Below are 20192 nucleotides of genomic sequence, written 5' to 3' on the forward strand. Positions count from 1 at the left end.
TCATACACTGCAGTGCTGCAAATGATCTATTCCCACCTGTTTCAGTATACTAGTATCACTAGCTAAGCCTTCACAGATTGTCTTTTGAAAATGTCCTTTTTAGTTTGTGTAAATAGAGTCCAATATTCTGCTTTAAGCTTTAAGTACCATGACTTTGCACTGGGCTTGTGGTTACAAATGTTTTGGTGCTTCTAAAACCAAGCCGAGTAGTTAATTAGAAACATGTCAGCCTGCCATGCATCAATTTTATTTCATTGAATGATTAGCATTTTATATAAAATAAGCTTCGTTGAAGTTCTTATGGTGGTTTTTTTTGGCATATAATACCTTTTATTTTCATTGTAACATTTGCAATGTGTAATAAAAATGCTGGTAAAGATTTAGCACTCATGCTTTTTTTTTTTGTGCGTGTGTAGGAACAATACCGCTTTTGCTACGACCTGGCCCTTGAGTATTTAGAGTCATCTTAAGGGGATCAAACATACTACTTCTGGCATTTTAACTTGTCAAGGTTCCAGATTGAAAGCAGAGCAACGGATGAAGAAATGAAAGCGGACTGTCTTCAAGACAGACATTTGATTTTAAATATTGCATTAATTCTTAATATGCTGGGAATCTTAAATATGATGTAATTCATTTGTAAATGTATTTGCATTGTATCAAGCAGTGTTTGGTGCCACATGATTAAGACCCGATCATGGGTCAAATTTGCTTTACTATTTTACGTTTTTCAATGTTTTTATGTGCAGCCATTGTAAAGGATAACACTAAAGCCAACGTGTTGCATGCATGTAAGCAAAAAAAACAAAACATTTTCTATGTTAATGCTTTTTTTATAACCAATATTAGTTTATCGGACGTCTTGGATGAGTGCACTCGTTATACGAAAGTGCTGGCTTCGAGGCATTTGCAATGTCCAATGATGGCTGGTTCACATTCTTTTTTCATAGGGGATCTAAATCATAAGCCAAAGACTAGTGTAAATATGTCTATATGGATAAAGCACATTGTTTGTATTTATTGTTTACTTGCATTCCATTTGAAGGCTGAAGAAACAATGATTTTCTGTTTTTTTTTTTTATTTTCTTTGCTGAATTTAAAATGCTATTGTTTTTATGTAGTTTATTTTTGTATGTGTTAGTGGAAGTAGTACACGTTTGAGACCTCTACTTGTTAGTGATTTACTTTGTGTAAATGCTTGTCAGATGTATCCATGCAAAAACAAGTTATATTTTTTCTTTAAAATGTAATGTTTTCACACATGTGTTTGTACTCTTGAGCAGGAAGAGAACGCATGTGCACGGTATTAGTGGCTACCTGAGATTTTAAAGGAGCAAATGCACAGTTGTGCAAGTTTGAAACATCCTATGGTGGAAGCAGATCATTAATAAGGCATGTAAGAAGAGGTAACGATTAGCTGTATGTGGAGTTTGATCAGTCATGTTTATTTTGATGTCAGTCAATGTTGGCTTTTGGCTGTAACAAAGGAAACTTTGAAATTAAAATATCATTTTGAAATCCAATTGTCTTATTGTTATTGAGGGTGTAGGGTGGGCTCCCTTGGTAAACATAGCTATATAAATCATTTAAGGATGTTTTTTGGTGGCCAATTACACTTGCAATCAAAAGATAACTTGCATCTTCATTGTAAATTTTATTAAGTAAATTATTTTTTTTTCCCAGTGACTTCTAAATAACCCTGTATAAAAATATGCATTTATGCCAACTTGTGTTATTCTTTTTTTAGAATGACACTTTTTTTTTTTTTAATTCTTTGGTTAAATTATTTGGTGCTGAAATAGTTAAGTAATTTATGGTAACCTCGATATAGATTTACAAACAAAAGGTATAGTTCCCATTTAGTGTTTGTTTTTATAATCCTCAGCCACCTAAAACCTTGTTACATGCTAATTTCATGAATAGACTTTAGAGAGTTGAAACCCTTGTTTGTGTGTGCCTTGGAAGGGCCCTACTTAACAGCTAGTGGTGTGTAAATGTAATGTATGTTGCGCCTTCATTCTGGACATTTACAGTAAGTTTGTGTGTGCTGTAAAAATATACAAATACCGTTTTTTATCAAGTTAATTGAGCATATGAAATAAAACTAGACCAATTCATAAACATGCCAACTACAGAGCTTTGTCACTGGACTGCATTTTATAAATTGCCATAGCGGTTTATTAAGATTAATGGGTCTACCTTTTTAAGGTTTTTTTTTTCCCTTGTCTACTGTACATACACTATCATAGTATAACTAATTTATGAAAAATATAATCGTGCACGTGAAACAAAGGAGGTGCTTCATGTCTGTTTTTTTTGAGGCTTATCGTTTTGTGGTTAGAGTGTATTGTCTAAGTTCCGTTTTAGTTCCACCCCCATTTTCACTTGTAGGATAAGCTGCAGTAAGGCAGCAAAGACTGCTTATAAAATACAATAGAAAAGATATGCTGTTTATACTCTCAATAAAAAATGATATAGAAATGCTTAATACGCATAAGCTGCCTGATGTCAAGTGATTTAAAAAATGTTTTTAAATTACTGAAATACAATTGTTGATGGGACGTTCTAGTCAGAAAATCCAATTTAAAATGGCGTTGACACTGCAGGAGTTTACTTACTCTTTAGATCCAAAGACCCTGCCTAGAATAATACAGATTCAATCTGGGATCTATTTTCAAGGTAAGAATTTAAGATTTTTTTTTGGTTTATGCAACACTGTCAAATTGTAAAGCTTCATTACAGGTGTTGTGTAAGCAGTTAGTCACTTATAGTAGATAAGCAAACCTTTTAAGGTATAATATAAATGTGTCCGTTTGTAACAATCTAGCTTCAGTTGATAGATATATCCAAGTGTTGTTTTTTTTTTGGAGAAACTAAATTAACATTTAAAGATACTGTAACATAATGGATACCACATAAGGTGACTCTGAACTTGAACTGCCTATCTAAGTGTTTATGTTCAGTTACTTGATCTTCAGATGACCATTAATTATATAGTCACATCTATGTGGTTATGCTTGGGTGTGAACTATGAAATAAGTTGTGACTGTAATGGTTTGTTTTACTTCTGTATCCTGCAAACCATGCCCTATTCAGACCAACCAAAATGTACATTGTCTGTACTAAACAATATTTTTTAAAGCAGTGTAACTTAGGTTAATTCTTATGCACTAGATATACAAATCAAAACAACAACAAAAAAAAACTTCACCCCCCCCCCGTTCTTTATATTAATGAAAAGGTTATTATTAAAAAAAAAAAAAAAAAAAAACGTATGTACAGTTCCACAGCGAGCTTTCTCTATAGTATGTGTACTAAAAGACATCAGATGCACAGGTTTCATGAATGTTGAATAATACTGTAAACTTATTCTGAAAATTCTTGATTCTGGGGATATATGGAGATGCCCATCTGTATGCTTTTCACAGTTACTTGTTTTTAGTATAACCCTACTGTCGATGTAGGTCATGGTGGCTTTTTGATGATACTCACTTCTAACACCATGGCAGTAGAAAAGGTATGTTACTGATATACTGCTTTGCTCTTTAGTTTAAAAACGTATACACATTTTTAAAAAGTGTTTTTAATTTAATCTAGTACAACAAAAGTAGTATATTATACATACCTGTAGACAAACCACATTAACTGAGGGAATAAAATAGGGGACTTCTGGTTGAAAAGACAACAGGAGGGAGAAATGGCTACATGTACAAGCTGATTCAAAAGACGAGTGGGGGCCAGAATCAAAAGATGTCTCACAAAGGGTAAAAATTTGGTTCATTATATATATATATATATATATATATATATATATATATATATATATATATATATATTATATATATATATATAATATAATAAAATCAATTCATACAAATTCTGGCATGTGATTGGGTAAAACCTCACCACATGACCAAAAGTAGATCCAACTATTGCCCCTGTGACACTGCTTAGTCAAGGCTTTATTTATTTTACAAACTCCCTCGTTGTCATCACGCTGAATGTCCTTTCTTCACACAACAAAGCAAAATGTCGGGCAACAGAAAACGAATTACAAAATATGCTATTGAACAGCGATGCTGTAAACGCTAAAATCGTTATAAAAACTTTGCTTTTCAGGGGTAGACCTCGGCTCATAATGGGAAACTAAAGGCCCCTCGAAGAACTATAATTACCTCCTGCGGTGTCGGGCATTATATCCATGTTTCCATCAAGACATAAACACATTTCTAGCAACTTAACAAATCAACAGTACGAAGGTCACTCGTGAAATCAGGACTTAAAGGATGTGTTGCAGTCAGAATACTTCTTAAAGGGGAACAAGACTAAAAGGCTAAAATATTCAAAAGAACACAGAAATTGGACTATGGAACAATGGTAAAATTTGCTTTAGACTGTTGATGGATGGACAAGGACACCTGTGCCTTATGCCAGTTATGTTGTCAATTCAATGCTTGTCGTCTTTCTATTCTTTAAGGATATTATCTTCAAGTATTATTCATCCTTGTTAGACAGCTTTTTTGGTCTTCCAGTCCTGGGTTTGTCAATTACATCATGATGTTTCTCTATACTTGTTAATTATGCTTCGGATACCACACCTTGAAAATCAAGTAATGCAAGCTATTTCAATAAATGTTTTTCCTTCTTTATGCAAGTCAAGGTTGTTATAATAGTAGAAAACACTAGTGGAGGCTTTGAGTAAGTTGTTGATACTCATAATGTGTCAGAGTAGAAAAATGCAACATGTCTAAGACTTGCACAGCAGTGTATGATATGTGGCATTTAAGTTTTAATTGTGCCCAGTCCCAGTAGAGATGTGCTGCGTTGACCATGTAAATACCACTACATGACTGAAAAAAGTATGCGCTTGCTCATCAAATTTGCTCGTAAATTATTTCCATTGCATTTGTCCACATCATTTATCATACAGGATAAAGTTTTAGCTCTTAAAAAAAGATGGAGACTAGCTATTCCACTGTTGGTAACTATAGATCTTCCCTCAGGGACCATAGTTTCCCACTATACACCTCCTCTCCAGTCCATATTTAAAAAATTATATATATAAGCTCCCTGTTTTTTAAACCCCAAAATAGCAAACCAAAAATATTTGTTAAACATCAAGCTTTGTAAAACAGTATGCATCAGGGACTGGCATGTTGTTACAAATTATATTTATAACTTATCTGTGTATGTGAAACAATAAAGATTAATGCTGGGAGAATTAATTATAACTACCCTCTGTATGGGTTTTGCTAAGAGTTATGGCTGAAGGTGCTTCCAAATGTGCAAATCAGTTTTGTTAACTTCACATGAATTGAGAGTGGGAGGATAATTTGACATTATGGTAGACATTATTTTTTTTAAAACTATTCCTGGACGATAGGGCTTAATAAATTCTCTATTCTGAGCTTTATCTTCTCACCCATGGAAAATCTTTCAAGTGGAATGAGAGTGCAAGATAATCTTCCTCGGTGAATACATTTTAAATGTTCTGTGCTAAAAGCATAATATATTCATAACAATTCCATACATTAAAACAATGAACAGCTCATTTAATATATACTATTATAAAATATCCCCTACATTATGTTTTGTTTTTATTTATTTTTTAGCGCTTATGCCATTTCATGTTATAGCCATTTTACTCTAAATTGATCAGATTTTTTTGTGTGAGAATTAAGTGTAGATAAATCTCCATGTTAAAGTTTTTAATGACAGAGAAACAACCATGTAAGCTATAGCATTGGAGCAAATGGACAGAATCCAACAGAAGGAAAACACTGAAACCTTATTGTTGTCCCCCCCCCCCCCCCTTTTTTTTTTTTTTTTAATGAACCACCATGTGGTTAATCTTAAGTGATTGAGTCAGAATACAGATTGGGATTGCTGATAGTCGTGGGAATTAGAAAGATAGAGAGTGGAGACAATTACATAAAGGCATTACCAATATAAACAAAACTTAAAACTCGCATAATTCGATGTTGTGGACAGAGAGGGCACTTTTGTGCATGATTTGTAAACAATGAACCAGGTGTAAATAACTTGTGCAAGATGGAGGAAGAATGAATCGTATCAATTAAATGCCTTTTCAGTTGGTGTGCTGTCTTTTCCAAAGGCTATTGGCACCTTGACAACGATGAATAACTGTTTCGTCCCTTGAGTGATATGTGATTCCATACATACCTTCAAATGCTGTTTTCAGTTTTTGTAAGAATTGGAAATTCTGTTTTGTATTTTCACCTTTTCCCAATTTGTTTATGCTGAATCGTAGTTTTACCGAACAGTAGAATCTCAGGACAAATCGTACCAATCTTAATATTCTATTATGGTTTATTTAAAGGCAGGTATTTCTTTGAGGCGAATACCCTGGAAATGCTTATATCAATTCTAACACTGGAAAGGTGAGTTCGTACAGGACACCTGAGTTTGAAATTGTCCAGAAGGTCCTAATATCCTACAAAAAAAAATGATCTGGGACACAAAGAAATTAACTGTGTGTATTGTCCAGTGGTTAAAAACACAGATTATTCCAAATGCTTTGTTAAAGTTTTATTTACTTTATCCTTTTGGTGCCTCTCTCCTGAGCAGTGCAAGGGTTTTACATGGACCTTTATCTAAAATCAGTTTTATTCCACAAGCATGTAAACAAGAAGGTTATTGAGCAATATTCAAAACATTTGAGCATAGGGTGGATTTTTCCATTTTTTAATGCAATCAAAATCTAAACATGACAAGCTAAAATGGTTAATGTATTTTAAGAAATATAAAATGAGTGCACTCAGGAAGTTAACCCTTTAAATGTCTTTCAATTAAACAAAGTTTAAACATGCAATTGCCCTGAGGACAAAACCCATTTTATGTTCCTGTAGTATTTGCTACGGAGATGTTAATGTCATTTTCGCTAATTTGTGCCATTGTGGCCCCTGTGTGTGTGTCTTTATTTTACATCAAGATGTTACAATATGAAACACAGTAAAGTAAAAAAAATATCCCAGGAGTAAAGAATACATTGTGTAGGCCTTGCTTTACTTCAGTGAAATAAATACAAAACAAAGGCTGAAAATAAATACTACATAAAGTTGATACCACATTTTATTTATTTTTAACTTTTTTGTCATTCCTTGCCATTGCTGTTTCTTCACAGTAAACCGTGGCCATAGACATGTTTTCATAAAGTAATAACATGAGGTTTAGTTGTGCCTTTTTATAGCTGAACAAGCAAACGAAAACTGAAATTTAACTTTAAACACTTAAAATAAAGCAAACATGGAAATGGCATTGTATGTGCGAAGGTGAAAAAAACGCACCATTTTAGTTCTCGTTTATTACATTACACAAAACAGTGTCAAAGTCGCAACAACAAATATACAATATATACAATCTGTATAAAAACCACTACACAACATTTCAAGCAAGTTGTTTCTGGATCGCTCTAAAGCAGCTCAACACTTTTTTGACCCAGCTGGCCATAGAGATCACTATGCGTGCGTGTGCATAATCTGGTTTTTTTGCTTTCTAAAACCTTTACACAGAGGCTCATGCAGCTGTGTTGATCCTGTTTTTTTTTTTTAATCTCACATATCACACTGAGCTTTTTTTTTCATTTGTCATTTTTCAAACTGTCCCGTGCAACTTCTGGTGAGGCGGTAAATAAGTGCAAGGTATTTTTTGTTATTTCTAGCGAATACGATTTATGTATCTGAATACATGTAAAAAAAAAAATTCATTCAAATATTCTGATATTTGTCCCAGAACTACCATAAAGGAATGTGCCCATGCTGTGCCAGAAAGATAGGTTACGGATGTAACCCTGGTTCCCTGAAAGAGAAGATGACCACCAACCAGTATTTTTGGGATATGCCTGTCTTAGGTAGGTGTTTGCTGAGTATTTTATGTCAGAGCTGCCGATAAGCCCCTGCGTGGAATGATATCCTCGGTCTTGCCTGCCGAGGGAATAAGTAGTCGCTACACGGAGCTCACTTCCTCTTTTGCACCTAACCCGCGAATGTGAGTGATGCGACCTCGCAAGGTTTGGTGGTTGTCTTCTCTTTCAGGGAGCTGGGGTTACATCCATAACCTATCGATTTTAGGAATTCAGAATATTGCTTTCCATGAATCCTGGACTCTATCCTGTCTGAAGCTCATCCAGACTGATATGAAATCAGAGACTGGACAAATAACTAGGTCAAAAGCAATGCAATGACAGATTAAGAAGTTAAAAGTTGGAAAAGAATAGTACACTTTTATGGGTCATATTTGATTGTGGAGATTAGGCTCATCTTCAATTGTTCTGGTTGTTATTGTCCTGGATATCCTTGGTGATATTGTAACACAGGAGAAAAGTGTTCTATATGTATGCAGCATTTTATCTGTTGGTTGGACAAAACTTCAATAATTACATTTTTTGCTGTAATTGATTTTTCAACCCTGGCTCAGTGCATCTAACCTTGTTGCCTCATGCTGTTTCTATTTTGTTGGAGCCATTTCTCTGTTTACTCGCTTGCCTGTTCATTTTCACTTTGTGTCTGAGTGGATTTTTCCATATTTTTATTTTTTTTCTCCTTGAAAACTTTGTACTGTAGGGGTATGAATTGTAGAATTTATAATTTTTGCTTATTTTTTAGGTTCTGTGTATGAGATGTTTGGGAATGAATGTTGTCTTCCTACTGGTGAAGTGATAAAGATTATAGGCTTAAACATCTCAACATTATCAGCAGAAATACAGAAAGAAGGCCCAGGCAGCAGGTCTATTGAGCTACCTCTAGACTACCCAGGTAAGTACTGTAGTATACAGCAAAGCTATTACTAAGATTATTTTTTCTCTCCTGTAAAATATGAAGAAAAGCTAGAGTGGAAAAAACTGCAGGAAAATGTCCCACAGCATAGCAAATTACATATTGCCTACAGTGTAAAGTCTTGCCCATATAGCTATGAAAAATTTCATAGGAACAATTTAAAATTCACATTTGAAAAAAGCACTTGTAGCAAACTACAACAAAGGAAATAGTTACAGAACAATATCAAAGAAATATGGAACACCAAAATCCACAATCAGAGCAATAATTAAAAAGTACCACAGACCAAACTGAAATGCTTGAAAGAAGTGGACATCCAAAGAAAATTACAGGTACATCAGGCTTAAAAAAAAAAAAAAAAAAAAAAAAAATCCAAGAATGAAATCCAAAGATAACAAGCATCAAACATAATAGTGCATGAAAGAACTGTACAAAGGACAAGAACACAGAAGAGTTGTATACACGCAGCCCTCAATGCAAATCACCTTTTTCTCCTGTTATCTGGTTTTCAAAATATTACAAGGCCCTATTTTGAGGCAAAGGCACATTTTCTGAAAGGAAGAAAGAGTTATGATTTAACATTAGCAAGAAGCAACATAGTTGCAGTTCTTTTAAGGTTATTTTTTAATTTGATTGGGTTTTACAAAGGAAAAAAGTATACAGAATATAAACACAAATACTTGCATGTACATAATAAAATGAAATGGAATAGATTCAATAATACAAATCTTTGAATATAGACAGGAAAAGGAAGACACCAGAGATAGTAGAGACCCAAGTAAAAGGCAGAAAGGAAAGTTAGAAAGATAGCAAAAGAGAAGTCGTGTGTGTCACCAAGGTCATTTAGATAGTGGATATAAGCTGCAGTCTGTCAAAATAAGTTAAAAAGGGCTGCCAGGCAGCATAAAACTTTAGTGGATCCACACAGCGTAAATCTGATTTTCTCCAGGTGAAGAAAATTTATTCTCTTATCCAATAAATAAAAGTGGGTGGGGCAGATTGTTTCCAATGTAATAAAAGCAGACGTCTTGCCAGTAAAGTGGAGAAGGCCAGGGTGCCTAACTATGTATAGGGCAGGATTACATAATTGGGAAGACCACCAAAAACTACTATAAGTGAAGTGTCAAGGGGTGTATTTAGGATCTGTGAGACAGATTCAAAGATAGAGTTCCAGAATGGGGCTAATTTTGGACATGACCAGTACATATGAATTAGAGTAGCAGGGTCGTGTTTAAATTGATCACAAGTTGGATCTAAATTTGGAAAGATTTTAGCTGGTTTAGCCTTGCAAATCACTTTTAAAGAAAATTCATGAAACAAATCGCCTTAAATAAGCCAAGAAATATGAACAGGAAACTGAAGCATTCTTCAACAAAATTCTCTCATCCGATGAGTCTAATTTAGAACTTTTCCTCCAAAATGGACCGTAGTATGTATGGCAAAAAAAGGGGAAAGTCTTCAATGAAGAAAAACATGGAGATGGATCAGCAGTTCAGGGACAGGAGACATTGAAGTGATTGAAGATCAAATGAACGCAGCTATGTATCAAAACATTCTACAAAGTACAATGATACTATTTAGCCTTCGTAATCACCAGATCTCTTTCCAATAGAAATGTTTTGGACTGATCTGAAAAAAGCTGTAGGCAGGCATTGTGTATCCAATCTGTCTGAGCTGAGGGAAATATGCATGACAAAATGGACCCAGATTTCAGCAATATGTAACATACTGGTTAAGAATTATCTTAAATGTCTGAAAGCCATAATAAAGCAGAGGTGCCAATCGATTTGTCACAAACAAGTATTTGAAATTGTTTAAAGGCTTTTTTTTTTTTTTTAAAAGATTGCGTATTAAACTCTGACAACTTTGTCATATTAATGTTTGGCTAATGTAACTAAACTAGTATTTAACATCCTTTCTTGAATGATCTTATATTAAGTGTAGAGTACCAATACTTTTGTGTGCAACTACATATATAGCCAATGGTGGCATGCGTTTACATGCACAAGTCGTGACAGTTTTCCTCACAACCATGCCATACTTTTCAGTAAATGGTTGCTATGCAGTTCAGATTTAGGGGGGAAAAAAATCGTCCGTTCCAATGCAGATTCAATTTATAGTCATTTAGGGGAGGGGATATTTAAATGTTTGTGTCTGCTCACTAAGTAGGATAACAGTGACTCTGAATATCGTGAGGTGAGCTTCATGCGTTGCCATGAAGATAAAAACATTTAACAAAAGAAATTCACATGTTGTCGTGCACATAATGAATCACGTCACACATTAGCTACTTGGTTGTTTGATTTCCTTTCCAACACACAAAATTATATAAAATATAATTTCTACAAGTTTTACTACTTTGAATTTATATTTGTGTGTGTGTGTTTGTGTAACATCTAAAAGTTACATTTCACTAACAGTAGAACTGCCTTTTACAATACTTGTTTTCATTTTGAATATAACCTACAATATATATATATATATATATATATATATATATATATATATATATATATATATATATATATATATATATATATATACAGACACAGACACACACACACACACACACACACACACACACAAGCCTGTTCTTATCTATACTGTACCTGGCTGCCATCAATTCTTTTGTTTTGTACAAGGTAGGAGAGATTTTATCTTGAAGCTAGCAACAGCGCTTCAGCAGAAACATTTTGATCACAAAACTGCAGTGCAAAGCTACACAGCCTGCAGGCTGTAACAGCTTAATCTGGATTCTGTGCTGCGAGTGACACACACGCAAGATAAATCAATGTTACTTTTGTTTTAGATTAAAACTACTTTTGTTTTTACAGTTTTGTATGTGCATATACCTGTTTACACATTAATTTTGTGTTTAATTGTTCATTTAAATACAGCTGTGTAGATGTTTGATATGATGTGCTCGAATAAAACTAATTCTATAACATATACTCACTGTATTTCATACACAGAGTAAAAAAAGATCATCTTATATAGAAAATGTAGGTTGTTTGTTTTAAAATAATATATACACAATTACATAACTCTGTTGTTCGGTTACTGACTCAGGTATATGATTCTCTCTGTGCCAGAAATGGAAAGAAAGGAAAATTAGTTTAACATCAGAATTCATTTGAACCAAGATGTATTTATATATAATATATGTAATAATAAAAACAATAGTGTACAGAACACTATAATGTAAGAAATATAGTCTATATTAACCTACAAATCAACACACAATATATGAATCAGACAGGGATGTCGATAATTCACAGTACTGGCTGATTTTTTATTTGTTTCTACTTATATCAGCAATGACATGATAGCAATCTTTCGGTTTTAACACACATTTCAACTTCTCATTTCATAAAATTGCACTACAGTGTGTTTGACATTATTGACAAGCTTTAGTTTTAGCTGTGTTTAGGGATTATGGTTTTATGAAAGCGGGAGAAGGCAGATGACTTGACAAAACCAAATTCAGTTTCTCAAAGTAATTACAGACCTCACCTGGAATGTCCATCTCTGAAGCAATGACCTCTGGTTTTTTTAACATCACCAAGAAATTGATTGCTATTGGTCGAGTACAGGTGCATTGGACAAGAGGGGCATCAAAAATTGCTCTGGGAAAAACCTGGAAGCGCCGCTCCTAGACACAACTCCCTAGTGTGTGAGGCTACATAGAAATCCATTATATCAAAAAGTGACCATAGGTGAAACAACGCAATAGTAACCTCTTTTAAACTAATAGGATATTTGTCAATGTGCTTTTGGCATGATTCTTTAATGATTTTTGACCATTCTTCAACACAAAATTGTTCCAGTTCATTCAAATTCTGAAGACCTCTTGTGCACAGCCACCTTCAACTCATACCAAAGATTCTCAATCGGATTTACATCAGGACTTTGACTAGGCCATTCCAGAACATTGATTTTATTCTTCTTTAACCATTCTGAGTATATGTTGATGTGTGCTTTGGATTGTTGTTGTATTGGAATGTGACAGCAATCATCCTGAGCCTAACTCTTTTATACTATCGAAGATCCAGCATATTCTAGACTTTTCTAGAATTAGGTTCTGAATTATCATATTGAAATTTCTAGCACCTTGTAGACAATACTATTATAGTATCAAAGGGTATGAATACTTTTGAATTGGCATTTTTGGTGGTTTGAAAAAAAAAAAAAAGCTGAAATAAATAATTGTAGACATCTGTTTCTTGTAATTTTTTTTTTCCTCATCCATAAAAACAAAACTTTTGCTATAAAAGTTTTCCTAAAATTCTTTGTTTTTGAGAAAAAAAAATCTAGAAATTAGATTTATAAACTTTTGACTACCAACTGTGTGTTTATATATATATATATATATATATATATATATATATATATATATATATATATATATATATAATATATATATAGAAGCAGGTTTCACTAGACATGTAATAATTGCCACTGCTCTATCCTCATCTGATACAATATAAATGCACTTTTATTCTTTTTCAGGTCTTTTCAAGATTGTAGCAGACAGTGAGGCTTACTATTCTGTTGGTGATATTGTAAAGTCCTTGCATATATGTCCAAATAGGCTGAGTCAGCCCGTCTTTAAGAGTGCCGTGGACATTACACTGAGCAATGATACAATACAACAAGGAGAGACTATCATGTTCACATCTCTGGGGGAGGTAAACTCTGAGCAGTTTGTGAACACTGAAGTTATGAGGAAAGATAAAAAGCATTCTTTTACACTACCACTGTCCCAGCAAGGAGGGTTTTATGAATGTGAAGATGACCAGTTTTATACACTGAAGGAGATAATAGAATGGAAGTTGCCCAGAGGCAGAAAGCGAGCTGTGCACTTGGCAAAGACCTCAGCCAATAAGGAATTTAAATTCTGTGAGCTTCCTGAGAATTTCACAGGGGAACTGACTCTTACACCTGTTTATGAACTACAAGCAGTTATGAAGTGTAGGTGAAACATTTATTTACATACTCCTTCAATGACATTTTTTGCTATTATAGGCCCCGATTCAGTAGAATTATTCCATGTGAACATTATTTCAAAGCCTTGTGTACCCTTTATTGTATGTCTAAGATCACTTGGGTCAAAATGACTCCACCCAAGTAAATTCAAAATTTACCCCCTATCACAGCCCCCTATGAAACTGCCTGAGGCCAGTTAATAATATTAACGAGTAAATAATTTTTTTTTTAATACTTCAACAGTCCCAATATATATCATAATAATTTTTTTTTTTTTTAATACTTCAACAGTCCCAATATATATTATTTAGACACATATTGTACTGATCAAAATAAACCAATAACACCCCAATAAGTGTATGTAATTTAAAATAAAACATACTAAAAAAAAGTTACGCATCATTAAATATAATCATGGCACCTCTTTATACATATTATCATATGGTTTATATACCTATGTTTTAATTTGATGTTATAATCATACAGCTGCATGTTTATTTGTTTCAACAGTTCGCAAGGATATCGTGCACATACCATCCAGCCTTGATGTTGAGGTGATAGATGTCACGGATAAGTATGACATCAACTCCTTTGTTCAGCCTTTGTCAATCAACGACATCTTTAACAGACCTAGTAACATCTTTCCTATTGTGGCTGAAATAATAGAAGGCCCCGAGCATACAGTAGAAAGTTTTAAGTTCCTCAAATTTTGCAAGGAGGTTATCATTCATCGGACCTTACAAGCCAAGAGAATTCTAGCATCTGAGATAAGGAGTGATGCTCAAAAGCATTTCTTGATTCCCTGCACTTACAATGGGAAGTTCAAAAGAAGGCCACGCGAATTTCCAACTGCTTATGACTTGGAAATTGCCAAGAGCGACAAAGAACAGTTACATGTTGTGGCAACTAAAGCTTTTGAATCTCACTATGAAGGACTGGAAACTGTTTTTGTTGGTGACCAGTTCCTAGTCCAGCATCGTAAAACTAGTGAGGTCATATATGGTGGGACCCAGAAGACGGTGGAAGCACTGGCCTGTGAGAGAATTGAAGGCAAAGGCTATGAGCCTGTGTTAATCCCAATGTGTATGGAAGGAGGCTTTGTGGAAGTGATACATGATAAAAAGCAATACCACATCTCTGAGATCTGCCAGAAGTTCCAGTTGCCCTTCAATGTTAAAGTGGCCATGCGTGACCTTTCCATTGGGGAGGACATTTTAGCTACCATGCTTGGGCTACATCTGGAAGAGGAAATCACTGAACCTTGCCTTCTCATTACTCCTCTAAAAAACCTGTCTGAGTGCTGGGAAATTCCAGTGAATAGGATCAAAATGTCTCTCCAGCTGCTACATAGACCAGATAAAGGGACTGAGCCGCCTCCTGTGAAAACAGTGGTGGAAGAGATCAGTGAAGACTGCTACTACACCCTGCGGAGGTATGTGAACGCCACCCTGCATCCTCCTCCACGTCCTCCAAAGAAACCCCTGCAGCCACCATCCAAATCATTTAAGCTTGAGGCACCCCAGCCAAAGAGACCTGATGCTCCCAGCTCACCAAAGGTAGGATAGTTTCTGGGTGTTAGAGAGCAATGTATCGTATAACAGCTAGCTCGCTCTGTTAATCGTTTACAGTTGGTACAAAATGCAACAGCTAGAATCTTGATGGGCACTAGACAGACTGAACACATTACTCCTGTTCTTGCGTGTTTGCATTGGCTACCTGTCTGTTTCAGTGTCAATTTCAAGATTCTACTGCTGACATACAAGGCCCTACATGGTCAGGGTCCTTCTTATATCAAGGCCTTCTTGGCCCATACATACCTGGGAGACAGCTTAGATCATCCAATTCTGGTCTTCTTAAATGCATTTCATCTAAGCGTATTACTCTTGGTGAGCGTAGCTTTAGTTGCATTGCCCCTCCTTATGGAATTTTCTGCCCAGCTGCATTCGAAATTCTACTTCATTTTCTCAGTTTAAAACTTCTCTCAAAACGTACCTCTTTTCAGCTGTCTTCTCTTTTCAGACTTCCTCAGTTTTGAAATATGAACTGAGATGTTTTATCTTGTTTTTATGCATACACTGTTTACCAATGCATTTGGAAAATTCTGTTTTTATCTTGTTTGTATTTAAGTTTACAATTTTTATAAATTAATTTGTATCTTGGACATTTCGATTGTGCAAAGCCTTGGGGCACTTCGGTGTGAATGGCACTATATTTAAATTAAAGGTATTATTATTATGTACTGTAATCTTGGTCATATTTTGCCGGTGGACCACTGAGCCCTCTGACATGTTGACCACTGCTGGTGGGTATTTAATCCAACCATTTTGCCATCACATTATCTTGGGACCATCTTTCTGAGGCATTAATAACTTGCCTTCTCTAAAAGCCACTGAAGAACTCCCAAAGCAACTGCAATTAACATTACTCTTTACACACCATATAAGATATATACTGATATATAGTTTTACTGATAGAGAAACAGTAAAACTAATCATAATGATGTTTCGTATGCAGTGGTGATTAAGGGGTTCTGCTCTGTACAGGCACAATTTGACTTCCTGTAAAGCTACTGCAATTATCTCCTGTCTCTTGTAAGATATGATTGATAATATAAAATGTTCAATTTTCTTTAGTCTATGCACGGAGATTTTAGAACTAGTTTCTCAAGATAGGGAATTTAAATAACAGTAATACCTACAGTGGCTTTCGAAAGTATTGACGCCCTTGGCATTTTTCTTATTTTGTTGCCTTACAACCTGGAATTAAAATGGATTTTTTGGGGGTTTGTATCATTTGATTTACACAACATGCCAACCACTTTGAAGATGCAAAATATTTTTTTTATTGTGAAACAAACAAGAAATAAGACAAAAAAACAGAAAACTTGAGCGTGCATAAGTATTCACCCCCTCAACCAATTACCTTCAGAAGTCACATAATTAGTTAAATAAAGTCCACCTGTGTGCAATCTAAGTGTCACATGATCTGTCACATGATCTCAGTATATATACACCTGTTCCTACAACACCACTAAGCAAGGGGCACCACCAAGCAAGTGGCACCATGAAGACCAAGGAGCTCTCCAAACAGGTCAGGGACAAAGTTGTGGAGAAGTACAGATCAGGCTTGGGTTATATATTGTGTATGTCCATTACATGAAATCCAAATAAAAATCCATTTTAATTCCAGGTTGTAAAGCAACAAAATAGGAAAAATGTCAAGGGGGGGGGGGTCAATACTTTCGCAAGCCACTGTAAATGAACTGGTTATTATAGGACCCAAATGTTTGTGACTGCTTATGTTGGTTTCTTATTCAAGGTGCATCTGTTCTTTATTTTAATTTTAAAAAGGAAAACCTTCCTGGGGGTTACTAGCTAAAAAAAAATGAGCAGATGACTGCTTACTTCAGGGGACCATGACCATTATCTTGTATTTTGTTATTCCCTTAGGTTCCATTTAGACGAATATTTCATTTTCCAATAGACCACTTTACATATGCGTAGAAGGACGTGTTGTACACATACAGGATACAGCCTTGTACAGAAATTAAGCCTTGGCCTAGAATTTCATAAATGTCGCTGAATTCGTCAAAAAAATCTATATTTAGTGATAATTGCTGGTTTACAATGTCCTCTGAGTATATTCAGATGATTAATTCAATACAATATTCCTGGTAGGTGATATTCTAATGAACATTGTCTTTTCTTTAATATTATTTTTTTCAGAGTCCACATGTAAATACCTCAAAGCCATTTAAACCAATCAAAATCGTCTCCCCAGAACTGCAGAATGCCACGCCACAATATGAGTTTATGAAGATAACAGCAACAGAAAGCAATTTGCAAAAAGGTTAGTTAAACTGTTAAGACCCTTAACACACAGCAAGTACATATTTGTTTAAAAGTGAATTTAACTTTGAAGATAAAATGAGCTACATGTCATTCACAGTACTGTGGCGCAAACTTCGTTTGCAAACAGAATTGTCTAAAGTGATAGTAGCTAAAAAAAATCTTAGGAATTGTGCATTCCCATGTGCATTACAATTTTTTTGTATTTTAAACATGATACTTGGTATTACACCTAGGTAAAGACATTTCTCTGTGCAAGCTATGTTTTCAGATAGGGTTCACTTGCTTGGTTATTTCACCTGAAGGGTGAAACTCTCCCCATTTCTCAATGACTTCTTTCCTGTCATCAATCAACCAACTACTGACATAATGTACCTGACGTGCTTTAGCCAGCAAAATGCTTTGACCTTAAAGACACTGTTGAGGTGAAATAACTCAGGATGTGTAAGCCTAACAGATATCCTGAGAATAAGGCATAGGCACTGAGAACTTTCTATATCCTAAAGCATTATCAGTTATTTTTTTTTATAATGACAATACATGTTTCTTTCAAAACTGCACATTGGGACTAATATAAGTGTAAAAGAAGATCCATGGAATTATTTTGTTAGCTGCAATTACTTTAAGTTTTTGTATCCGGCTTCTTTTCCTCTGTAGTCAGGAGCTCAGAAAAATTGATGAAGGAAGATGATGATGGACATGACTATGAATATATTGATCAGGATGAAGTTGAGAGCATTAGAAAAAAGTTCCAGGAAAAACACACTGAGAACAAGAAAAACTGCAAACAAAAGACAGGCAACCAGTATGAAGAACACATGTGAAAGGTTAAAAGTGAAATGGTATTGCACTGGTGTTGTGCTTGTGACTGAATTATTATTATTATTTTATTTTTCAAACTCAATTTGAAATACAAAACATGTTAAAATATTTCATATAGAAAACTTCTGCTAACACCTACTGTAGATGTGAATCTGCTAATAATGATCAAATGTCAATCTATAAAGGATGTTAGTTTTGCTATTGACATGTACTGTACCCTTTATGAAAGTCTACTATAGTAAAGGTATAGCAAAGTTGAATTATGCATAATGAAACCTTGGGAAGCATTGTAAATCACAGACACGGCAGGTATGGCAAAGTATAATAATTAACATGGTAAACTATAGTAAATACATTGTAGAACAGTGGGGAAAGCTGTAAAATTGCAGCAAATGTATTGTGGTAAACTTTTGTAAGGGACAGTACATCAGGTTTGCCACAACTAACGTTCAGATTAGTTCAGAAATGTATTCAGATTGTATGTAACTTTGTCATTTTAGAATTGTGTTTTTGCATATTCCTAAATTGTTCAAGCATTGTTACCTTAGTCATATTATTCATATTAGTTCTAGACTGTTAATAGATATATGTCAAATCTGAGAGAACTTATCGTAAAATACATTCTTGTTTGATTCTTTTTTTCTTTAAATTTATATTTATACTGTACACAGATTAACTGAGATCATTATTTATAACCATCTGTCTATCAATAACTTCTTAACATGTTAATTTGAACACAAAATTTGATGTGGTTCCATTGAATATGTGATTTTTTGTTTGCTTTTTGTTAAAATCTTGCCTGTCAGGCATTTCCGGTTTTCTTATTAAATAAATAAATAAATAAATAGTATCTGCTATCATGCTTGACTTTCAGATAATCTTGAACTTCTTAGGACCTAGGTACTTTCAACTGGAGAGCAAAATTCTCCCCATCCCTTCAGTACTTTTTCAGTCACCAGCCAACAAGTTGTTTCCCCTGCTGAGAGACATGCTTTGCCGCCAGTAGCATGATTTGACTCTGAAGACAATGCTGGGGTGAAATCATTTTGGAAGTGAAACAGTAACAGACTACTTGAACTTAAGGCATACAAACTGCTAGTTTTCCTAACATTTAATTATAAATCTTTAAATAAAATGAAGAGTTTGACCGACAACTAACTTCAAACTACCTTTTTGTTCAAATGTGGCATACTGTATCTTATTTTCCAAATTCCATCCATTGATGTGTTTAGTTTTTATTCCAGTATGCACTCTGGTATTAAATAATATTTTACTTCTATAATAAGGATGACCACAAGAGTCAACAATAACATTCTCACAGTGCCTCGGCTAAGTCATTTATTCAAGTATCATGTTATTGCCTCGTGTTGTCCAGTGATTTCTCCTTTTTAACCTGGCTGTTTTCTGTTTTTGCTTAGCTAAACATGTACATGCTCTCATTTTACTTTCTGTTACATGCAGTCTGTCTGCATTCTATCCTGGTCTGTATACCTTCCGAAGTTATTTATTCTGCCTGTCTGCTAATAAAACTGTGTTCTGGGTTCAGTGAGCTGATTGTATAGCCTGTCCTTATTATGAGTTACAGTCTAAGAAGAATTGTGAAGCTGTCCTACTCCAGACTACTGGCATCTTTCGACAAGAAGGCAATAACTGTTACAAAGTTAATCCATTGTTGCATATTGCCCACTATAAGTAAATACTTTCTTCACTACACTGTTTACTTTCCTTATTACACAATTCA

General features: G+C 34.6%; 2 protein-coding genes across 11 annotated transcripts in view; both read left to right on the forward strand.

The window, feature by feature from the left end:
* The window catches only part of LOC121316923 (receptor-type tyrosine-protein phosphatase kappa), a 164784-nt gene extending 163847 nt beyond the window's left edge, over positions 1–937 (forward strand). For all 10 annotated transcript variants that reach the window (XM_041252296.1, XM_041252298.1, XM_041252300.1 and 7 more), the window contains one exon: positions 417–937. In XM_041252296.1, coding sequence (XP_041108230.1) covers positions 417–470 — 54 coding nt within the window. In that variant the 3' untranslated portion in view covers positions 471–937. The remainder of the gene's footprint in view (positions 1–416) is intronic.
* Positions 938–1615: 678 nt separating this feature from the next.
* LOC121316925 (protein THEMIS-like) lies at positions 1616–20148 on the forward strand. The gene is made up of 6 exons (XM_041252307.1): positions 1616–2679; positions 8625–8774; positions 13305–13766; positions 14292–15337; positions 17507–17630; positions 18287–20148. Exons 1-6 carry the CDS (start codon positions 2556–2558, stop codon positions 18451–18453), a joined length of 2073 nt encoding a protein of 690 aa, XP_041108241.1. The 5' UTR covers positions 1616–2555; the 3' UTR covers positions 18454–20148.
* Positions 20149–20192: the final 44 nt, after the last annotated feature.

This window comes from Polyodon spathula, chromosome 6, assembly GCF_017654505.1.
Source record: "Polyodon spathula isolate WHYD16114869_AA chromosome 6, ASM1765450v1, whole genome shotgun sequence".
In the NCBI taxonomy this organism is placed as follows: domain Eukaryota; kingdom Metazoa; phylum Chordata; class Actinopteri; order Acipenseriformes; family Polyodontidae; genus Polyodon; species Polyodon spathula.

Excerpts from the sequence above, each read along its gene's own strand:
- LOC121316925 (XM_041252307.1), top strand. The coding sequence starts at position 2,556 with ATGGGACGTTCTAGTCAGAAAATCCAATTTAAAATGGCGTTGACACTG. Across the intron at positions 2,680-8,624 it reads ATCTGGGATCTATTTTCAAG|GTTCTGTGTATGAGATGTTT; the intron begins GTAAGAATTTAA and ends CTTATTTTTTAG. Across the intron at positions 13,767-14,291 it reads ACTACAAGCAGTTATGAAGT|TTCGCAAGGATATCGTGCAC; the intron begins GTAGGTGAAACA and ends TTGTTTCAACAG.